At 34.1% G+C, this 25,810-nt stretch overlaps 1 protein-coding gene across 2 annotated transcripts in view; it reads right to left on the minus strand.

Annotated features, from left to right (window-relative positions):
• LOC132912289 (all trans-polyprenyl-diphosphate synthase PDSS1) overlaps nt 1–25,810 on the minus strand; it is a 51,886-nt gene extending 26,076 nt beyond the window's left edge. The window contains exon 1 of one of the 2 annotated variants that reach the window (XM_060969650.1): nt 25,565–25,810. In XM_060969650.1, coding sequence (XP_060825633.1) covers nt 25,565–25,747 — 183 coding nt within the window. In that variant the 5' untranslated portion in view covers nt 25,748–25,810. The remainder of the gene's footprint in view (nt 1–25,564) is intronic. The other variant, XM_060969651.1, reaches the window with a different exon arrangement.

Below are 25,810 nucleotides of genomic sequence, written 5' to 3' on the forward strand. Positions count from 1 at the left end.
CTCAGTTTCCGATCGCTCATTCTGAAATTTATTTTGTGTTAATACGAGTTAATTAATACGAATTTTATTGTAAACTTGCGTAGCGAGGAATAAAAATATGTAAGCTTCGAACGCAATATCTTATAGTCGCTAACATGGTTTGGCACAAGTTGTAAAAATTGCAGAATTATTGGAAAAATTACGGAAGGTGTGTTATAAAAGTAAATTTAAGCGAAAAAGCAATCATCCGTATCCGAGATCAGACATGCTCGTTTCCCTTAACAGTTTACCAATTACTCCTACCTATTTTGCTTAAGAAACGTCAACGTTTAAACGTAAAGGATAATTATCTGTCTTAAGGTATGAAGCAAACATATGTGATTGTTCGCATGAATTCATTTAACTAACAAAAAAAGGCATGAATTAGAAAGTATTCCTACAGTTCATGTGCGAATAAAGTAAAAAAATAACCTCCTTTACTAAATAAAAAAAACCTACAAATTGTTATATTGCTACATTATAGCAACAGTGTTATTAACACACTGTAGCAATCTGATATAATAATATTAACGATACTTTAAAAAGTTAGATACAATATGTACATTTAATTAATAATTAATGAATAAAATTAATAGGATAGATGATTTTTCAATATATGTAAATATTTATCGCCGAACATTTTATTTTTCCATCTTCTCTTGTAAGTTCGTGGGGAAATATGGAATATAGAATATGACACGAATGGACTGTAAGACTTAAATAAATAAATTGAGTAAAATTTTACGTAACAATGGAATATGAAATAAATGAAACGTAAAAATATGGAAAAATCGTAATTTGACGAAACGCTAAAAAATAGAATGTTACCATTATCAGATTAAAATGAAAGATATATGAAAAAAGTACACGATGCAAGTTCTTATCCGCGTAGTTTACAAGAAAGAATCGTTTAAATCCCGAAGAAAATTCGATAATAAACCTCTAAAATTTCCGTGAAAACCACTCTGTTGGAAAAGTTTACTTTCTAATAATTCTAATGTCGATTACAGAAATACTCAACTATCCTATAACTAACTTAAACTCACCACTTCTTTTTTTTTACCATCACGACACAATTAAACGCATACATATACGAAATCCGGAAACAGATCTCCTATCTGGACTTCCCAATCTTCAAAGATTCCTCTGTCTGCCAATCAATAATTAAATATAGCTAAGTATTATATGGTTGCACTATATGATACTTCTTCGAACTGACAAACGTCCGCAACCACGTTGCATCATAGAGAGATCTTACACGTTTATATGTTACCATGTATGATCGAAGAGAAAAACTCGAGGGACTGGGTGACACTATCTGCGATTGTCCTAAATCGAATAAATCCAGTTCGGTGTTTCTGTAAAAGGAGAAAGTGCGGTTACATGGCTGGACTACTCGACTCCACAACATAGACTCTGGCAACTGGTATCGTTGATCGACAGTAGCGCAAAGTTTGTCAAGAATAGTTATCATAAACTGTTAATCATAAACGAGCTCATTAGTGGTCGTGCTCATAGCAATTATACATGCGCATGTTTAACGAGATAATGATAATGCCTGCATGTCTAGATATTGACTGGATATTGACCAAGTAATTAATAACGAAGTAATTACCATACGTAACAGTTACACTGATTGTAAATAACTGGTAATAAACTGATTACCGATAACAAACAGTGTTGTTAGTGGTAATAAATTAGAGATAGCCTCCACGCGAAGGATTTTCTTCCTTTTTATAACTGTTACTTTTTTTTTAATAACGATAACTCATCTGCTTTACTTTTATGCAATTTTTATCACAGCTCCGCTCTCTTCTATCTCTGACTGAATACTTTTATCTAGCAAGGAGACATTTCGCATCCTCTGATCAAACTACAGGAAGATAACTTTCGAAGTACCTAAGTTCTACAAATTTTAAATTATGTGTTTAATTTAGGTCAAGTAACAGAAAGAAACACAGACTTGTTGCGAATCGTTGAATTTGCAGTGACTAAAAAAAATTTTCGAATAAAGAAGGAAAGTTTCTCTCGCGATATTTCAAAACTGTGAAAAGTCATTGAACATTAAAATAATAAGAGAACCAGAAGCAAAAACTGTCTAAATTACCGCATCTGCGGTTCTGTATAGTCTTACAGGTACTCTCGCGCGAGAGATTGATTATTCGCCTCGATGAGACACGCACCATACAAGGTTACTCGTTCCGTTCGATAACAATGTCAGAAAGAAAGGCTGCAGCATTCTACCGAACCGCTAATGGAAAGAATTCGCAAAAATTTTGATTTCACGGCGACACGCGATGGCGATAATTGCCACGTATGAACCAGCAGTTCGAACCTTGTAAAATTTGTGGAAAGCCTTGAGAAACCAGCGCTTTCTCACGAACGCTTCCATATTTAAAAATTTACGCGATAGTAATTGCTTCTACTTTTAATGCCTTTGTGCGAAATTTGGAGGTGCAAAACCGAATAGAACGCGCATGATATGCAAAAATATATAAAACATCCATAACTACAAACGTAATCGTGTAGAAACGTTGGAACTATTAATTAAACTATTAATTAAGAACGTAGAAATAATCACAAGTAGATTGTATATATTTTTACGTATTTATAAAAAATTTACGAATGCAAAAATACATATACAGAATGCACGTACGTAAAGTGCGAAAAATATAAAGAATATCCAACTATAGTGCACGTTATAATATTTTCTAACCAAAACAATCCCCTATCTAGGTTCGATATTTTAATCATATTCATATAGTAATGAAAATACAAGTCGTTATAAATATTCGCGGTGCAGTAATCGCGTTGGAACAATGGTTCGTTTCATTAATCGCTGTTCCCTACGAATCGAAAAGTTTCGCTAGTCACGCGAAATGTTTAAAATTGGGTAAAAGCATTGTGTCGTAAGAATTATGGCAAAGTAAAGAAAGAAACGTTGTACGCGTGTGCATCACAAATAAATACGTGACGGCTGTTTGCGAAAGCAGTTGCAGTGATCGCGGTGATAATTCATTTCTAACGTTACGCGTACTTTGGTTGACCGACGAATATTTATTAACTTGGACTCCAATTGATTTCGTTCGTCGATGTGGAGCACTCCTTTCCCTTTTTAAATCAGATTTCTATAAATGTAAAGGAAAGTACGTATTTGGTAGATACGGTAAACGGAAGTGATATATTTTCGTCTGAAAAGTAAACATATATCATTGGTGATAATCATCGATTCTTCTTTCTTTCTCGAATACTTACACTTGTATTATTCAGTTCATGAAATTAATATACGCTGTGTCTGGTAATTATAAAATAAGCAGAAACTTTCAATTTTTACACGTACTTTGTGTTATATACCTCTATACGTTAACGTAATACGGAATGAAATAAAGTATATTTATTTTATTAAGAAATAATTCATTATTTTCTTTTCATTCTACGAAAAAAAACAAAAAATTGATTATATTAAACAAGAAAAAAGAAAGAAAGGAAACTAGTAGAAACTTAATTTATTCTCGTTACACAACTATGGCAACTCTATGGCATAACAGAATGCTTTATCGTGCCAAAATCCAACTCAGAATATAATAAAATAAAATTGTATCTATAATTTCTACAAGTTAAACGGCTTGATTTTGCATATTTCTAATCGTATTTCGCGTAACAGTACTTCTCGTAAAGAAGTTTTACAGTCATGAGACGTTATGTATGTCGTTGATATTTTTTTTACACGCCTTTTATTATATTAGAAAGTATCTTTCTATCTAAATCTTTTCGACAATCTTAACTGTTTAATTTAGTCGTGCCCGGTTGACCGAACGACGTACAGACTAAACGCTGAAAAGGTTAATTTAGGCCCGGCTGACCTAAATTGTTCCGCGGTCCACCTGGAACAACTGAACTTTCTTTGAGCTCCCTACTAAATAAAATAATATTTCAAAGATTAGAACAATCAGAAGTCATGGCAAGTAGCATAAACGCGTCAAACATCGTAGTGCAAATCGAGAAACTGATTCCGATAGATAAATGAATGTTTTTCGAGGTATAAATGGTACACTGTGCATAGTATGTATACTGTTAGCAGCTAACTATGCGAAACACGTTCAACATCTTGAGAAGATGACGTGGCCGAAGTTCAATTTCGATGACAAAGAAACGACATTTGTCAAGCCAGTTAGCCGACAATCTTCGGTTTCATCGTTTCCAAGCGAAGGACGCTTTCACCCTGTCATTAGAATCGACAAACGTGCAACGACCGCTGCTCGAGAAAAAATCTGCATACTTCGATGAGTGAAAGAATCGATGAGTTATGTAATTAGAAGAGTCGCGTCATCAAAGAGGTTACGGTAGGAGAACAATATTTTTACTGAATTATTATTTAACATTTTAATTAAAAATTGAGAATATCAAACGAAGTGGCACGTATAAAAATTGTGGGAGAATACTCGAAAGATTTCGAGATCTTGTTAGAAGAGTAAGAGACTGGTAATAGACGTAGAAGCTGTGAAGTATAGATTCCACGTGACAAAGATATAAATATTAATTTCTATTATTTACTAAGTAATCTACGTACTAAACTAATTAAGCGAATTAATTGTATTAAACTTCATTAACCACTAACATTACCTCTGATTCTATCGTGCGTTTAAACTATGCAATTTAATGTATAATATAATGTAATTGAAATTCATTCCTATGGCATTTCGCAAAAAAATAATGTTTCGCAGAATCGGAAATTATGGAAATCGAGTGAAAGATGGTAACAAGAAACGGTTCGGTAATTCAATGAAAAAGGGAAATTCATTTTTACCGAGCTGCGAAAAGCAAGCACTCTTGGACACTTGAACCGTGTCGTTGCCAAATCTTTGGAATACAAGCAGCCGCACCTGTTTGCCTAGCAGAAAAACTTTCACTCCTTTGCCGAAGAGTATCTCTGGAGAATCACAGATAAGAATCGCGTTTCCGAGCAAAAGCGTACAAATTCTATTTCTCTACCTTCCTATTCTCGATCTTCTAATTATATCAAATTAATTATTCTGGAATTTAATTCCGAGCTATTTAACATTGTTACGAAACTCTATCCCCTCTGTTGAAATCACGAATTTCTCAAATAAATATCAAACTTCTTTCGTTAGTACGATACACGAAAATACGGAAGTCCTTTTTGCTACGCTGTATTGTTAACTATACACCATCTTGAACCTTTTACTGTCCGGATATAATTTCTATATTTATCTAATAATAAATTACACGTACCAGATTTTGAAGTCGTTGTCGCGTTGGAAGCAAAAATTGTTTAATAATCCCAATTTTGTTGCACTGACTTCTAGATTGTTTTTTAAAATATTTAAATACTTATATTTATCTAGAATACCAACTACGAAAACGAGATTTCCAGTGCTGTTCATAACCATACATCCCATGACATTGTAGAACATTGATCTTTAATATTTCTGAGTTGGATTTCGCCCAGACATAGCGGCGTCCGTTCAATCCAAATACGTCGTATTTGCTTCCATCTAAGAATAGAACTTAGAAATATATTAGAAATATACCAGAAAGTAGTATATTTATTTATGGGTTACTTTTCATATCTTAAACGTCTGGCTCGATTCGTTTTGTTAATGAATGTCAGTTATTTTCTTTGATCTGCATGTACGATGTCTGTTTGTAACTATTTCCTCGATACAGCGTATCGTAAACGCGAACAAATCTAATAATTTGTCGATCTGCCTATATTTTTATCTTTATGTATCCACTTTGTCCATCTTGATTTAATATCTATTTCCTCTCGAATATCCGTATTTCTGATCTTCTGTAACTCCTTATCAGCACACAAAGCAATATTATTCATAGCGAAGACTGAAGCTCGCTACGCGATGTTTCTACAATTAAGTCGACCAATGTTTCCATCGTGCGTACGGGAATGTATACAAACTTTTGCTCGCTTAACGTTTAGACGTGCGATTACTTCTGCGACCTTGTTTTCGTGCATCATTAGAACGTTTCACAATGTTTACAAATGTTTAAAACTTTAACAACGAACGTTCGAATATTTTCGCCAGTCACTTTATATATTTATATTACTAATATTTGCTCATTATACGTAGAAAATTCTGCAGAGAACGTGATAGAAACTGGTATGTCAATCCAGAGTTAGGTATGAATACAGTGAAAGCATTATACGAGCAATAATGTCCAACGAACCACATACGACTTTTTTCTCCTCTGTTTCTCTCCGTTAAAAGATCAGAGTACACATGATATGAGCGCAGTTAGAAATGCAAAATGCATAGTATAAATCAGAAATTGCGAAAGGAAATAGGATTACTGTGGCAGTAGCTCGTACCACGCGTGTTCTCATTGATATTTTTCTAAATTTTCTGCTCTTACCACATTATCATCATCATTGGCAACACTATGGTCGCTTATCATTTCATTAGGAATGTAATATCTATGAGACTGATCTGTCACATTGAAAATAAGCGTCTCAGATGAGTATTAAATGTTGTTAAATATTCAGAGATCTATCGGATAACTCTTATCGTGTTAAGCTGGCGAATATCGAGATTATTATATATATTATAGATGAAATTATTCGCTATGTGTAATAGGATTTGTGTGTCATCGAACTAGAGTAGAATTCTGTTCGTTGAAGCGAAACATTATTTATTTAGTTGTTAACCAAATATCCGCCAATTAAATACACTTACTTGCACGTGGTAGCTTGTATTATTTGAATAAGAAATCATAAGCAGTGGGGGGGAATCAATGAACTTCCATCGCACAAATTTTAATTATGGCGACTATCAAATGGAGATTACGATAAGTATAGTTCGACTGTGTATCTCTCCGATTAAGAAATGACGAGACGACTTTTAAAAGATAAGAAACGAGGAGGAAAACAGAAGTAAATTATAGTTCTCATAGTTCCTCTATTTCTTCTTTTACTTTTCGAAGATGACATTGTATTAAATTTGTGTTTTCGATATGAACGAAATGTAAACGTGCTAAAGATATCGAGAACAAGACGTATATTCATATGTTAATCCGTTTACCTAGCATAGTTTTTACCTTGCAAAAGCAGTCCCATGAAATTGTTTACATTCATACTGAAACGCCTTGCATACACGCTCTTTGTAGCTAAAGGATCATTATAAAAGAAATGTAGATACATTTAGGTACTTTGTATGCATAACTGAAATGCAGTACATATACATATGTGAGAAGAAGAATGGTTCCAAGTTATTTGCAATGCATACATTTTTAGCATATGATTGTGTCATTTGTAAGAACATATACATTCAGCAGTGTGACAAATAGATATCGATGGTTCACGTTTTATTAAAAAATGACAATCAAAATATGAAGTGTAAAGAAAACGTATTAGCTTTTCTTTTAAACTAGTACAAGGCCATATAGTTATTTACTTTAAGCCGATTCAATAATAAAATTACTTAAAATACTTTTCTGCTTTATTCCTTCAAAGAATACGAAAATTTTCTTGGCTTCTATCTCAATAGATTTAAAAGATATCCCGAAAACATTGATATAATCTTAATAAAAAGTATAAATTTCCCTTCTTCTATGTGTCTTAATTTACATAAAATTCATTTTTATAACTACAAATAGCGGTACATTATATTTCACAAAATTACACATTTAATTCTAAATATCGTACGATCTTTCCAAAAAACATTCTTCGACAACTATAACTGTAAGAAAAGAATAATTTTCCACGGTATTTCAACGCGTTTTAGGGGAGAAAAATACGTTAAATAACACGTAATTGACTTTTCCTTCTTTAACAATAATTTGTTCACACTATTCTATGAACAACCATCGTATGGATTTTAATAGCAGAACCGTTTAATCAATTTGTGAACGCAGTATTGCGCATTCACCTTTTATCAATTAAAGCATTACGCTGAACGTAAGTTGCATAAAATCAACTTGAAACCAGTTATGGGCGAAACGAATCCTCCTATCCATCGCTATAAGCGTGCAGCGAACTTTGGCAAATGCTCGAAAACGTCTAAGCGGTGTTGTGAGAGCGACCTTGATTCCCTTGGCCGGGTTTATTTCGCTCGGAGTACGCGGTCGAAGCGTTCATCGACGGTCATCAGCATCCATGAACGCGACTCTGTGTGATTCCAAAATGTGGGTCGGCCAGAATCGTCGGAGAAAGTGTATTTTCTCACTCCATATGCCTCTTGACATTCGATATCGTTCCTTGAAAACTCGTAGTCTATGTTCACCGGTGCAACTCGTGTCTGACATTAACGTGTAAAACGCGATGAACAGATCCAAAGACGCATAGAACTTGTTCAAATATAAGTTCAAATATATGGCGTGTTTAATGTCTTAGGTAGTTTTTTTTTCAGATAAAGCTTTAATTATACGTAATTTCTTCACGATATTGTATATTCAATTAAAGCAATTCCTATTTTAACGACCAATTATATTGTACAGTGGCTATAAAAAGGATTCGTATACCACGTTATGGATATATTGTTGCATTAATAGATGCTTTTATTATTGTACTTCTGTACTAATTACTTAGATCCGACTGTAATAAATTTCGTATCACTGAAACAGTACTTTCGTGCGATTATAGAAGTTTTATATTACGGAAATGAAAACTATACTAGCACCTAATTACTTAGATCTGACTATAAAAAATTTCGTATCATTTAGTAGTGGATACTTTTGCGTGATTATAGAAATTTGTTTCTATGGAAATTAAATGTAGAACATAATAATAATAATAATAATAATAATAATAATAATAATAATAATAATAATAATAATAATAATAATAATAATAATAATAATAATAATAATAATAATAATAATAATAATAATAATAATAATAATAATAATAATAATAATAATAATAATAATAATAATAATAATAATAATAATAATAAAAGGAAGATTCGTTGAAAAATAAGGATAGGTACAAATACTCTTTATAGACACCGTAGTTTGCAACTTCAAACGTATAAGAATTGTCAATTTCAAAATTTCCAAATTCTCGAATTCCTGTGCTGAAACGTACGCGAATTAAGATACGAATATATCAACACACATGTACCTATGAATCTTTAAACGAGAAGAATTACGGATGTCGTATAATTACCCGTACATAAAGAATGACAATTTTCAATTCTCTCGTATGTATCTCCCATACACGTCCCATACACATTGAGCAACATAGACTCTGGTACACGTACACCATAAACGTGTTAACTCGAAAGAGAAATGTTAATCAAACTATCACCGATACTGAACTACAACAAAAATTCCATTAAAGAATTCCATTATCAAAATTGTCCAAGAATCTTGGTGCTATATCCACGCAACTGCATCGTAACAATCGACAGAACCAAAAAGTCCAATATCGACTGCCCAACGACTTGTTGACCAGCGTTCAAGAAAATAGGAAGAGGATAAAGACGCAATGACCTGTGGTGAACCTAATCGCTCGCTTTATTTCCGTTCATTCATCGTTCGACGACGTGCTACTTATTGCTCGGCCTATTTGGAAAAGGAAAAGTGGATGACGACGACTGTCAGCTACAATAGAACCTTCGTGGAAAGTTGTCGAGGAATACCCGCTGACCCTGATTGTTCGAGCTCTGTTGCGTTATCTATCGTAGTGCTGGTCGATGGTCTTTGGAATTTGTCCAATCGCTAATTATTCGTATCATACGATAATTGATTACATCTGCCAGATTTGGATCCGAATAACGAAGTCGGGTCCGATCGTGAGTTTTATTAATCGAGATGGAGGTGAGAAAAGATAGCGAGACCGATGAATTGTTGGCTAAACGCCAATTCGTTTGTGACATTTGCGTAATGACTGATATGATCGACAGAGAATCGTATTTCACGTGGATCATGCATTGTGCAATAAGAGATGTTGCAACAACGTTAGATACACTTGGTACTTGTAAAGTCTTTTCAATAAAACACCAACTAATATTCCCAGAATACTTTTTTACGATTTATGGTACTTTAATTCTTGTAAATATGGAACAGGTATACGAAGAAAGTCTTAAAGTCTCTTGAACTCTTTTCATTCGACTTTTTTCAGGTTTTTCATGAAAATTATTTAACAAGATACGTTGGGAAATTACGATGGTAATTTGAAATAAATAAGAGAAGATTTCAATCAGCAGTAAACGCGTAAATCTCTTCAAATATTTCGACTTGATTAATTTTTTATCAACTCGATCATTCGTAATACAGAATCGATCAGTACGAGTTTTCGCCATTAAAATTACAAATTACCAATCAGGATTTCAAAGGCCATGAAACATCTAAACGTTAGATCATTCAACGCGATCATTCCTGTCATCCTCTATATCTAGTTTCCAAACAAGGACAGTAGCCTTGTTCAGAATCAGGAAACTAATGGACACGGTCATCGAATAACAGTTACGTGCTTCAGTAACTTATCGTTAATCGAGCAAGCTATCAAATTCGCAATCGTGTTTAAAAATTCGTGAGGTACTTTTAACACTGGGATTTCGACACGATCGCCAATGACGGAAACATGACCGTGAGACAAAATGACGAGTGCAGGTGTCCCATTCGTCAAAAGGGACGAATCCCCGTGTTCTTGACCTAGATATTCGACCTCGACTGAAACCGAAAGGTCTTTGACCATCACGACCATATTAGGCTTCGAATATTCGATGGGCAGACGAGTATTGTATCGACAATCAGAAACGGCGTACGTAAGTATGTATATTCAGTAAGGAGAGGGTAAACAGGTTCAAAGAAAGTTTCTTCGCAGGTCCGAGGGGGGAGAAAGATATATGGCTGTGAGCGCTCGAAAGGAATCCAAAGAGAGTCTTCACGAAACTCTTTCGTTGCTCCATTATACGCGAAATTTATGGTATAGAACGTTACTTCAGTTCGAGAAGAAAATGGAAAACCAAGGTTAAGAGGAAACTCTGTGCGCTAGGTTAAATAGAATGCAATTCTAAGAAAACACTGAACATTTTAGAAACCGTTCAGTATATTGACCATGGTTAGATTATCAATTTCGTAACTTTAGTAAATTTTCTATTTAGAAATCACCTATAGTGGCTACAAAAAGTATTTATATCCCTATTTTTCAACGCAGCGTTTTTTTTTTTTTTTATTAAAAAATAAAATCATTAAATGCATTCGTTTCATTCTCACAGCGCTAGAATTTTTGTAATAACATGAAAGCAGTGCCAAATGATATGAAATTTAATATACCTGATCAATATACCTTAATATACTCAAGCTTGAATTAATTAGCGTATAAATATTATAATAAATTATATACAAGTACTTTTCGTAGCCGCACTGTATCTTTTTCACGTGTCGTCCATTCTTATTAAAAATAAATCTTATCGTCCTTACACTCGGATTAAAATTAATTTCCCTTCAGATACAAAATCTTAGTGCTGTAACTATAGAAGATTTCTTCACTAAATTATTCTACAATTATTTTTGTCCACGACTGATCACTTGTCTATTTATCCTTCGTTAAAATATGCTGTCATCACGTGTAATCGTAATATTATCCGCGAAGGAAGCAACAGGTTTCTAAACGAGCGTAAGTAGTTTCAGCCAAGCCACGGATGTCTGATCTTCGTCGGATTCTACTACTTCCTCGATACTTGATAAGTGCACGCACGCAATATTGCATGCTGGTTTGCAAGGCTGTTCGACTAAAACTCGCTCCATTATGGGAAAGTGGCGTACGTGCCGAAAAGAACATATACATAGGCATGAATTTGAGTCCAGCGACCTTGACATATCAAAAATCCCCTTTCTAATCGGACAGAAAAGGCCGCCAGAAATTAATCAACCGTGTCATCATCGCACTCAAATATAATTCTCTTCTTTTGTTTCATTTATTTCAATTGAATAAAGATACAATACTTTCAGTCAATCATAAGCTCAAGTTACAAATTGTAGGTTGTTAATTTCTTTCGTTCTATAGATCATTGACTGTGAATTATCGATTCTTTTTACGATATTTCGACGAACATGATAATGAAGGCAACTTATGAACTTTATTGACAAAATTCCAATTCGTTTAATTATTAAATTTATCATTCATTCATATTCATATATCATTTATGCTGTGTAAGGGTAGATATTTCTTAGCAAATGTCACTTAATTTGTCAAATTTCGCTAATAGTAATAAGTTTATTAGTGTAAGATAAACCGGACAAGATGTGAACTTTTTCATATTTCTGGCAATTTCCATTTCCATATCGTATCTTCTTGCGATTTGAATGAGACTTTGATCAATATCTGGACAATTCGGTCTTTCCCAGTTCCTTCTTTGGAACTGACGTATCGACTGGATACAAAATTTTGAAAGCCGAAACGGTGTCTGACTGCTTATCTTAATTTAAAAGTAGATACGACGATTTCACGTTATGCGCTTGCATAATGTCTCAAGATTATACATACAGAACGTACGAAAATGTCAAAAATTTCTGATAGCTAGTTTTGAAATGTATATTTTAATAAAATTTCACGTTCTGCGATGTTACCTTTAAAATAAATATCTTTCTGACCAAAAGATAAGTATAGGAGTCTAGAAGTAATACACTTTAGTAGCAACTATCGCATTAACCGAATTATTCTGATGACCGATTTCGCAAATTCATTCCACGATTCACTGATCTTATAAACAGGATCTTTTTTTTGAAAATTTACCTTGAAACTTGATGTAATAATAATTATATTTCGTAACACTAATAACATTATACCACACTACGTTCTCATGGAAAATTATGAAATTACATACGTAGTCTATCTGGGTTAACAAAATTCATATTGTGGATCTGTTGAAACCTACAAAAATCTACAAAAAGTGGAATTGATCAATGTGTCTTCTGAGGAGTTCAATCGTGTCATTATATGGAACGGTACTATATCAAAAACCAACATATCATCGCTTATCGGATAAAACCGATAAGCCAAATCCTTAAAATACATCAATATACGTGAAATCTTCGTATCTCTCGTTTGTGATAAGGAATCGATCGTTTTTATGAAAACGGTTAAAAGAACCGCCTATGAAATCGATAGAACATCGTGCAACAATCTCAAGAGCTGGGCCGGCTGGTAGACACCACGAATGTAAGTACGTAGCACGTAATCACGTTCAACTTTTACCGTGATTCGCATTTGGGTATCGAGGGCACCTGTACGCCGTTCCCGAGCCAGAGAAACCGCTCGTTCCGTTGCGTTGTCTCGGGAGAAGGAAGAAACGTTAACTTGTTGCAGTCATTGTACCGTGCTCGCTCTAAAAATATGTCTGAACGTTAAATTCAATTAATAAGTTCCTTCGAATGGCAAGACGCACCGGTAGTGTCTTATTTATGGATACGGTCTATGATTAACCTGATTACATGACGACGTTGAATAACTAAAAACACGGTGACAAGAGAAAAGTTTGGTGATACGAAAGTTTGGAATTCTCTTTTGGATTCTTCACCGAGGTAGCGGAATTTTCAGTTCTTTTTTCTTTTTCTGATCGTGGGTTTGTAGAATTTTTAAAGAAGCTTTAAACGTATGAAATATGTTTGACAGTAGTTCCTTTTCCTTTTGATTGAAGTGTGTAAGAGTTGTTGGGACGAAAGATTCATTGTAACATGGAAGAGACAGAAAATGAGAGATGTTCTGACTTTTTTTTCAAGCGACGTCCCAAACATTTATTCACGGAGGCTAGAAAGAGTCAACGACCAATGTTCACGACTCCACCAAACCACAGTCGAGAAAGCAACTGCTATCCAAATTACACTCACCTACTTCGATACAAGAATAATTTTGTTTACGTCAAGGTTGCGGCAATGTAGATACTTGGACACGGAGAAAGTAAATAACGAGCATCGTTAAGTGTTTTAATCATTGTGCAAAAACGTGTTTCTATAGTTTACGTTTCAACATAGGTAAAACTCAACTACCTATGGAAACGCCAATTATGCCTATTTGTGGAAATTCTAATTATGACTATATATGGAAATCCTAATTATGGTTATATGTAGAAATCTCAAAACAAGATTATGAACAAATATCCAAGCGAAATTTAACGGCAGAACATTTCGATTAAAACAATAAAAAACCTAATAATAATCTAAATAGACAAATAACTCGATAATATATAAAAGTGTACAATGTACTCGTTACATTAATTAGAGGATGAAAGAAATCTGCATTAGGTTCTCGTTCCATCACCTGCACTCACGGGGCTATAAATCTCAATAAGTATCTACGATATCTTAATTTATTCTTATCTCGATCTATTCTCGAAATTCATTTTCAAACGTGCAACTCTCGCAATTCCTGGTATTCCAACTGAACCCGCTGCCAACACAAAGAGTACCATCGGAATATAAAAATCAGCGATCCGAGCGTACGAATGCGCGCAGCTTGTGCGATACATTATAAAAACGCATCCAAACGTATTGTATAAAATCGGAAAATCAAATGAGCCGCTATCGGGACGAGAGTAAAATTGAAAGGCATTTCGAAAGATCCTTTGAACTAGCCAACCGCGTGAAATCTTTCTTCTTCTCTGTTGTCCCCTCCCCAAAAAGAGAATATATTTCTGGACACAGCGAATGAATTCACGAGACAGGACGTGACAGAGAACTCCTTCAGACCTTGGTAGTTGGAGCCATTGTTCGACTACGAATGAGCCTCCGCGTTATCATCGTATATGCGCGATGCGACGTCTCCTTCGGCTTCGACGCCTACAGGATAACTTGCCGCGCAAACCATACCGCGGATTTGCATTTCAAAAAATGCGGAAGACACTGTACGGGAAGTCCCGCGTGTTCATATCAACAACAGATCAACCGTATCTTTTTAAGGGGATCAATAAAGTAGAATTAAACGATTGGTCAAGGAGAGGAGAATTATTTATGAAGTGATTGAGTAGAAGGATGGATCTTTATTGAAATGTTGGAAATTTATAAGAAAATTGGAAAAAGTTAAAAGTGTCACACAGAAGAAAAGTAAAGGAAAGAAATTTGGTGTTCGAAAGACCAAAATTACATTTCGTTCTTTGCATCGTGGTATCTTTGGATTCGAAAATATTCTATTCATAGATAAGAAGTATCTTCACTTATAGTAAAATAATTTAGATTGTGAAAGAGTTAAGAATCCTTTCGTCTTTGAACGAGTAAGGAAAAGTGATACAAGGATTTCGATACGAATTTCGTTAATTTTACTTGTTGCCGCTTGCAACAGATCGTCGAGAAGATTTGAACCGCTGAAATATAAAATCCGAGATTCAGTTCACTAAAGTATTATTAAATCGCAAATACTTTAGGATTTTTTAATCGAAATAATACATAATTTAATAAGTATTTTTCAGTTCTTGCCTCTCTATTAATTCTATTTCTATGAAAATGCATGTAACTTTCCTATTCATGGTTTTTCATAACTTCGAGTTTTCCATAACTTCAAGTACAATAATATAATTAATTCGCGTTTAATTCTATCTCTCGGTTAGGGCACGCATGAGATCTTGTAACTGTAAAACTGCTCATCGATTCTGACACAACGCTTCTCAACAGAGTGTAGACGTGGCCGGAAGTAAAGATTAGATTAGAAGCAACGGTGTAAATAATGAGTACGTGCACACACGTATATACGTACAGTCGTTACTTCGTAAAGATTAAAAAACGCTAAGAAAAGATTTGTTTTTTAACCTTTGACGAATTGTTCTATTAACTTTTCAATGAACGCAATAAATTAATAGTACGGACTATAATACGCTTACTATGTACTATAAATCCTATATAATACTATAAATCCTCTTTTATATCTAAATTTATTAATTCACCTTTTAAGTTTCTATACCTACATTTTTTCGAGTTCTTTAAATTTTTTATTTTTGGGGCCAAGAAGAATATATTCCTGAATTTTTGGGAAGGTCTATTTTTAAACTATCCAAATGTGAGACACATATATCTCAAAGAAATACTTAGACGTTTTAAATCATTGTAGACCATGGCATCGATAAACGAAAAAAAAAAGAACGTATGGGATTTGCAAGTATAATACTAGAGGACACAGCATCGTAGAATTCGTAACCAACTCCAAAAATAGTGTGATTTTTAGATATTTGATTTGTGTGTCAGGTTGCAGTACATTTTTAGCATATTGAATGTTTATATAATCCAAAACAGTCAATGCATGAATCGTTAGACTTCAAATAAGAGATATTAATGTATACATATGATAAATGTATCATATATGTAAATTTAACGTAGAAACTACGAAAGTTAATTTATCAAACTTCTGTTGAAATAAAATTTCTTCCTTCTGATGAAATAAAATTTCACTTCTGATTACGTTTTAATGAGAATTCTTATGAATTATTTATGAATTATAGAAAATGTTGTGATCGATAAATTTTTACCAATACTATTTCTAATATTATTTTTTAAAAATATTATTGCTACGTATCTCATAAAATAGAAACAGCACTACTACATTTTCCATTTTCACAGCTAATGTTACTAAACAGAAAATTTAATGCTATTTAAATATTATTTCAATTCGATATCGTATTTAATTTATACTTTTTATTTTCAAAACAATTTTTCTACTGCTAATAATCCCAAAAGAATTTGTACGACGTATTTTATCTGTAAAGCTCCAAAAATACAGAAACTAACATCGAGGAAGAAGTCAGGTTTTATATCACAAATACATCGACCAGACTATTTCTTTCAAGAAAAGTAAATGATGCTCCTCCGAATACAATCTAAACGAATCCTACTGGAGTGAACACCCTGTGAGTTAGAATTGAATAATAACTGTTACAACACATATATAAATTATTATACAGGATACATGTCGTTAGTTACCATTGAATGAAGATCATCGGGTAATTAGGAAGGTATCATACGTCACAAGTACGTTTATAGAATACAAGTTTGGCTTCGACATTGTAACCGTATGATTTTAAAGAATTCGATTGATCGGAGGACACGGTCGAACCTTCGTAATCTCGACACGATCCTGCTATTATCGTCCCGTTATGTCATAAGAACATTAGGAAGCAAGATGAATGCCAAATTCCAGCCCGTGAATGAATGACCGGTGTTCCTCACAGAAACATTCTATCGCAAATTGATTCACTGAATTTTTCCTCGCTAATAAAATTACAAATTCATGGTTGGCGAATTTATTTTCGATGGGACAGGCTGTGAGTTCCTGTTTATTTCCTGAAATCAAGGCGAGGCGCTATAAGATGGAAAAAAATGTCGAGCGTTAAGAATATCTTGGAATATAATTAATTCATCTGTTGCAATGAGAAATGATGAAGTAAGGGAATTTGAATAATAATGTTAATAATTAACTGTAACCAATTGAGAAGAATAATAACTGCTAATTCGATAATAATATTAATAAATAATTGAGAAAAATACGACTGGACTAAAACTGAAATATATTTAACGAAGAGAAGTAAATCATTTGCTAATGTGCTGCATGTTCCAAAAAATTTTCTATAGATTTTCAAATCTATAGAAATCTATAGAAAAAGTTTTCTATAGATTTGCGTGCTCGAGTTATTCGTAGTGAAACCAATTATCTAAAATTAGACTACGCTTAAGAACAAAAGGAAACAAGTGCTTCATCGCTAACAGGAAAGAATAATAGAACGCACTGATAAGAATAAATAAGTAAAAGAACTATTTACGGATTCGTTCATTCATTCACTTCTCAGAACCGTCTCCACTTTCAAGGAAACAACTTCATTGCCGACAAGAATTTTTTGAATTAAAATTAAATATACCATAAGCTGCCTTACGGCGAGGATATCTAATAATACATCTGATTGTTAGGAATGCAGCTACATCGACGAGAAATCGTTATGTAAAAATGTACTTAATTTATTCACTATCATCTTGCAATATTCCATAACAGTATTCTGCAATCATTCTGATGCGCGGCCCTTCGTTAATATGCCAGTCTTGTGATCAAGATCCGTGAATTTCATCGTTCTCAACAGCTTCGGCACATCCATAGACATTGTACTCATTCATGCAAGAAACGTCTCAATTGACGCAGTGCGGGAGAACCGCGGATGATTCATAAACGTTCCCTGAATGGAAATCTTATCACGCGTCGATCTCCTTTTGAAACTCTTCCGATTACTAGATCGCGGATTTTTATGCATTTGTAGTATGGCAGGTTTATTTGAGTCATGCAAGCTTCGCCGTTTTTAAATTCAATCTTGATCTTCTACAAGTTTGAGCCGTATACAATGATCAAACTTGTTATGTATTATGAAACATCGTTACTTCTTAATGTAATAACGAAAGAATGAGAAAATATGGTGTACTTTAGGTTCAGTAAGAAAAAATGTGAGAAATGATTCGAATAATGCCATGGTTGAAGTATTCGAGTGAGTTAATGAGGAGATATTAATTATTAAGAGAGACGTAGAATCTAGGGAATACAGTGAGACATTGTCTTTGGATGGAAACTCCGTCCATATGTCACGCCAAGTAGTATTGCCATAATTTGTCTGATCATAAGGAGAACTGGGTTCAATAGACAGACACAAGTTTAATTTCGTTAAATGGTATATAATATATAGATATCTGTTGCCTGTTCCTAAAGAGGTTTAGACAGACACAAACGCAAGTAGTATTGACATCATTCGTCTGACCGAAGGAGATCTCGACCCAATGGACAGACACAAGTTGTTGCTTGGATCTCCAAAGACACCAGGTAGCAATAGCTCAAAAGAATAATTCAAAAGGACATCTAATCAAGATCTTGGAGTTTTTCAAATTTAATTAACTCCATCCTCAGACATCTCTATCATCTTTCATCGCTTTTTTATTAACATTCAATCTAATACTTTTCATGTTTTCTATCTTGACGATATCCTATCTCAAACACAATCTCTAACTCTTTAAAAAACTGGGATAACCGTTAAAAGAACTGGTCAAATAGATATAAACCAGTAGTTGCCTGGCAACATTATGTCAAATCGACATATAATTCTTTGAAACAGGATGCATGCAAATGATCTGATCAGGGAGAGATCACGAATCGTTCGTCGAACATATGGAAATGTTTGGTCACCATCGATAGAAGAATCAGGCATCGTAATATTTACGAACGAAGAAGATCCTTTAATAACTCGATTAAAGCCGCATCGATGCTAGTTTCTCGTGGGGAACAGGTGTGCCACATACCTCTGTACATCGCGGACATTCTCTTCAATTACGTCTCAAGCTAGAGGTCGACCTCAAAGCTTGCGTTACTGTAAATTATACCACGATAATAAAGATCCACAGGAAATCATGTGTTCGGTAACATTTCTCGTCCTTCCACGGCAATTATCTCACATTGTCGTCTGGATAATCAGGGTTTCATTAAATAGGGATCTTTAATGTTACTTAAATTGCACTTATCGTTGTATTCGAAGTGCGTGAAATGTATTGCTTTAACGATCAATTTAACCATGTTATTGCGAGATTGTTGGATCATCAGATAGACATCAAGGATTTACCGGAAGGTTTTTTTCCTTAGACCTTGTGTCATCAGATTGGATTAAGATGTGGTTAATGCACGTAATGCCGATCATCATTGTTACTCTCAAGATTTTTCGAAAACATTTTTCTACTAGGCTACTGAGAAATAAATCATAATTTTTGATAGATACATATCGATCGTGTGAAAAAGCGCAAAAGGCAATTACACGTTTTCAAAACTTACACAGCGTGTATCACGATATGATTATGTGCGAATGTAACCTCTATTCTAACGTTTACTTTCATAGACGAAGAACATGAATGCAATCGAAATATGTTAATATCGTTGCCACATAGAATAGCAATTAGATCAAATCGATTACTATTATTAATGAAGTTTCAATACCGATCTAGATATATTGAACCGATTTTTATTTTGGAGACTATCGAACAACTCTGTCTCTTTAATTATATTCATAAGAATATAAATTTTTGCATAAGCACCGTCGATTTGCCGATAAGTCCATCAAAAACCACTCTTCTCGTCTAAGTTGCGGAAACTTCGCAGAAAAAGTAACGAGAAAAATCCTATGAAACAACTTTCCGAGAAAGAAGCAAGGCGATAACATGTAGTTCGATGAATGACCTAGTATCGATAATGTTACCTAAGCAGCCATCGTAGACGTCAGACAAGCTTCTAGACGAAGTGGACGTTGATCTCAACGACGCTAGTACCGCTTCTGTTCTCACGCAAAAACACGGAGGCGAAAGGTGTGTTATGCAGTACAAAGGAGCACGGAATCTGGATTCAAACCGATGACTTACATTTCGTACTTTTCACCGTTACGCATATTGTCCTCCGCAAACCCGTGAATTTCATGCTCCATGGCTGCGATTCGATTATGTAAAACTATGGCGCGAAAAAGTAGGTAGGTGCTCGATGTGAAATTAAAAAGTTGTTTCGTGTTATGGCCAGTGATCAGGTAACATTTTTGAAAAGTTTTATACGTGGCTCGTAGCGCCGCGTTAAGAAATTAGCAGTAAAATTATGAAAATTTAATGAAATTCTATTCCATGAAATCAAACGATATGCGATGAATACAGATGAAACGAGATATTTGACGAATAACAAATACATTCAATAACTTGGCTAATCCTTAACGAAAATAGTCAATCGCTAATAATATCTAAGTCGTCATAGTGTTAAGAACAAAATGACTGTCAAAAGCTTTTCTAACCAATATTTCCTTACGCAACGTAGTGTAACGCAAGCGAAAGAATTTTTCTCCTCCACGGATCACGTTGAGAATCATATTTCTCGAAAGCTATTTCCTTTCGTCTGATCAACGTACTTACATATATAGTTAATCTTACCGCGAGTATCTATGTACGTTCAGCTACAACATTCGTGTCAACATTCGAGATCTTCCTTCGACGTTGTATCGATGAAAGGCGATCTTCCAAATGTTTCTACAAGGCTAGCATTTTGGTTCACCGATTCGCCAGTCTCGCAATATTTGCCCCAGCTTGCGAAAGCATCGTTATTTACACGATGCACATTGATTACTACGTTCGTGAGCAACGTTGATCGGATCTACAGTTCGTCATGCAGGAATTACGAAGGCACAGGTAGAATGTAGGCTACCGTTTACGTTTCCCACGTCTCCGGCCAATCTTTCATCGACTTCTCTTTCTTTATATTCACATTTTTACGTTTGAACTCTTTGCAAGAAATGAATTTATTATTATTCATTTGAATTAGTGGTTTCTCCATTAACTGTTTACGGTATATTATGTTATTTGTTTTTTGCTATATATTACCAGTGAATACTGAATTATACAAAATAGATACAATTGACACAAATTACAGCCATTCACAAAAATAGATATGTGGGTTCTCAAGTTATATTTCTTTAATTATATCTGCACAAACACCCGCAGTGAGTTCGCGTACTTTGTAAAGAGGATATTTTTATTGAAATAAAACAGGCTGATTTCTAATGATCCTTGAACGATCCAGAAGATGTACTGTAGGCGTATAATGCAACAAATGTAATGAAAAATCTAATAACGTCAATAAGTGTCAAGATTCACCAATGACGAAAAGAAAAATATATAGATCAGAAAGGATTTCATTGTTTTTATATAGAATTGATGAAAATGAAAAATGTACACGAGGCTGTTATTTTATTATAACAAATAGATTTTATTTTACTACAAACAATTCTTTATATCGAATGATTCCAAAAACAACCCCAGAAAAGCTAATCGTAGATTTTTCTATTGCCCTTTCGAGCTTTCCCTTAGCTTTTGCGAATGTCCCAGTACTTATGAATTATAAACGTGATTGTATCCTAATTTGTACACTACATCAGAATACGTCACTATTGCCGCAGGTGTAAGGTGATTGTCTTCCGCCCCAAATGACAACCCTCTAGAGGATATGTAATTAGTTTCTATTGAGCAACGTCCCGGAATGTTTCTTATATCCTTCTAGGAAATTCACGCCACGCAACACCCATGGCCAACGTGCTCCATTAATTTCAACGTGTCGATGCTTTTCATAAGTGCCAGTTACAGAAGGATTAAAAAAGTCAAATATCAGTAGACCGGTTCTCCCACATCGAAACAATCTAGAACCTACCTTGTTATTAAAATATTATTAACGATTGGCTAATTGTAACGTACGTGGTTTCACGGATCGGAAATCGCGTTTAATTCTTTAAATTCTACATGTTTTGGTATGTAGATTGGTTGCTTGTTTTCGAAATGTGCCTTGGAAACTTTACTATTTTACTTGTAAGTGAATGGCCTTAACATGGCATTAATCGCGAATAGCCTTAACATGTGAAGCTGAACAGGATATACAAAAGAAATAGTCAGATATAACATTGAAATACGGCATTATACATTTCGTCCTGTATGTTATATATTTCCTATAAATTCAGGGAGCATTTCTATATTTAAAGAAATGTTTAATATTTGTATCGATTTTTCCATTCTTCATACAATATAATATGAATTAATGGTATGTATGTGTAATGAAATTAGGCCGAACGAATCAAAAAAGCCGACGTAGGTTCTCTATGTTAATTTATGGGCTGGCTCATCCAATGCAGTGCGCAGTAATTTAACAATAATCGCATTGTAAAACTATTCATGCATTCCTGTGCGTGCGTACACACGTGCAATGTTCACGAGAGTAGAATGCCAAAAGCATAGACGCCGTGCGTCAATGAAGGAAATCTCCCTTATTGTACGCAAGATATGGAGAGTGACGACCATTGGGAAATAGGATTTGCAAATCGAACCAATGTTAATGACCTTACATTTGCATTTGCGAAATTTGTTAGTCTAACTCTATGGCCAATACTCGTTTCAGTCAACAAAAGGATCTTCGACGATATCATCGATAAGTCACGTAAAATCGATTCTCATTGTTGTAGTACTATTTCAACACTATAACATCAACACAAATAATGATTATTAACATTAAGGTGTATAAGGACACAAAGACTTATGGATGGTGGTAAATAAAATTGGACTCTACTCATCATTCATCTGTATCTATAAAGTTTGAATAATTAATACATGCCTATATTATTAAAAACGTCCATAAATCGGACGATAATAAAAAATCTACCTAAAAAGTATTGTTATAAAAAAATATTGTTATACTGTAATGAATCATTATATTAGTAATGATAATTTTTATAGGGATAATGTCACGTCCCGCGCCCCGCACGATCCATAGCGCGAAAGTAAAATTGTTACTTGCTTTCAAATCAAGGTAATTTAAAACGTTTATTTGAGACCGTGTTTATAGTATTTGAAGTGAAAGGCAGTTAAAGCTGCTAAAAGCTATATCTTACAAAACCTTAACATCTAACTATGTTTCTATAACGATATTAAGACAATTTAAACTGTAAACTAAGTCAGCAATTTGAAACATTGGGGATCTTCCCAAACATTTTCAAAAGAAAAACCCCGACGTTTTTCTACCTCCGACAGATATAAATAAATATAGCGAAATAAATATAGAGAAGACAATAACAATAATTACCGTTCGTCTATCGAATAATTAATTACCGTTCGTCAACCGAATAATTACCATTGCCTATCGAAGAGTTAGTTATCATTTTGTCAACCAAAGAATTGCCATTTTGTCAACCGAAGAATTTTATATCCGTCAGTCTGTCAGTCAATTGTCAATATCGAAATCGAATAAGATTTGAATCATTAAATATTGTTAATTTACTTTTGAACAACTTTAATTCTCTCCCATGCCAATATTCCTGCACATAGCAAGTTAGCCGAAAGTGGAATTTATTGCCAGTTGCATTAAACCTCAGTTAACGCGGCAACTAAATAAAACGTGACAGATAAAACTCTAATCAATAAATAACATACAATAACTATTGAGTTATAACATAAGTAAGTTCAGTTAAACTCAATACATTTCCTTTATTATGACCGAACTTATTATGTTAATCTAATTAATCCAATATAATCAAAGAAATAATTAAATTTAAAGCATTCTAGATTTGAAGGAATTCTTGAATTCTTGAATGAAGAATCACTAAGAGCCAACATTTATATATCTACGCCGAGTACTACACCGAACAAGCCGAGAAAGTCAAGAACGTGGATTTCATGGGTTAACCATGCTCGAAGAAGGATATCTGACGGGCCAGTTAGCCTACTTACGAAGACTTGAAATTCGTCCCGACGCGACGTCATCACGACCGGTTCTCACTTATTTCGATAATATTGTCCAGCAGTGGCCCACGAAATATAATACGAAAAGGTTTCCTATGCGATCAGCGCCCAACCAACGAATCACAATTTACCTAAGACTTGCGTAATAATTGTAGACGACATCGCCGACGTGCCGAACTCGTGTCTTCGATTTGCCAGCTATTGAAAGAGATTTCAAAATCCGGTCTCTGTGTCACTTTCGAACAGAGAAAGTCGTGCAATTCATTTTGCCGTTCGTAGAACGATTTATAGAAAACTTTCGTTAGAGATTGCTAAGACACTTAGAAATTGAAGCGCGAATAGAAATTATTCAAATGGAATATTAATGTTCCCAATGCATGGAATTATTATTATTAATGATATTATTAATTTTAAATAATGTTTTGTATTTGTTTCTTTCGATACAATAATAATTCAATATAATTTAGCGATCTTCAGTGTTTGCATTATACGGAACATGAACGAAAAAGTTAAATTTGACTATTGCGCATGCGTTTTGCGGTCATGCGCCGCTTGTATTGTCGATATAATGTTTAAACAACATTGTAAATATAATAATACGATGTTATGGTAAGAATAGTAAATTATAATATAAAATATGATTTTTTATAATATTTTTTATATGACTTACGAAATTTTCTAACGCAATACCGTTTTACAGTTGTAAAATGACTAACGTCAGTAGCAGACGGCAGCTAAGTCGTCTGCTAGAAACAGCTGACAGTTCCGATACATAAAAACGTAGTTAAAAGAGATTTATTCAGACTATTATGAATCTCTTATCCTCAGTTTTATGAATTTACATGTATAGCATGAAAATAAAACCGCTCGTATGAAAAATCACTGTTTATTTTTCGATATCTCACATAAATTTCTCGGTAAAGAAACACCGATTTACCGACACATTTTAGTAGACATTATGTAATTTACAAAATCTACGAAACTTACTATAATTCCTTCTCCAATACATTTCGTTATTATTGTCTATCACCTTATTTTCCTTTTCATATATACACATAAGAATTAAACAAAACATAGTATATGTGAGGGCACGAAAAGATTTTTATGCCCGAAACGAATAGTAGGTTATGTTACCAACAACAGAAGAATTACTCGAATATCTGACTGAAAGTGCACGAAATAAAGAAAATTTTCGCTTGCATCACAAAATACTAATACTGTATGATCAGAACGATGATTTGTAATTGCATTGTGACTATGTTGATTCTAGATAACATTTTATAAAACGTAACAGTGCCAAGAAGTAAATTTAACGTACCTGACAATGTTGAACCAAGGTACTGGTCGGATTTTCGATTCTAGGTCGTGACTTGACACATGTCGTTGAAACTTTCCTTCGTAATTGGGCGAGATGTCTGAACTGGCACAATTTCTCTGCACGAGCACAAAGCCTACTCGACCCTATACACGCCATAGCGAAAACTGTAGTGAGCCGAGTCATACGACTTGCGAAGACTTTCGAGTTCCACTAGCCCCACCGACACTTCAAAATCACTTCCCCACC

The sequence above is a fragment of the Bombus pascuorum genome, chromosome 11 (assembly GCF_905332965.1).
Source record: "Bombus pascuorum chromosome 11, iyBomPasc1.1, whole genome shotgun sequence".
Taxonomy (NCBI): Eukaryota; Metazoa; Arthropoda; class Insecta; order Hymenoptera; family Apidae; genus Bombus; species Bombus pascuorum.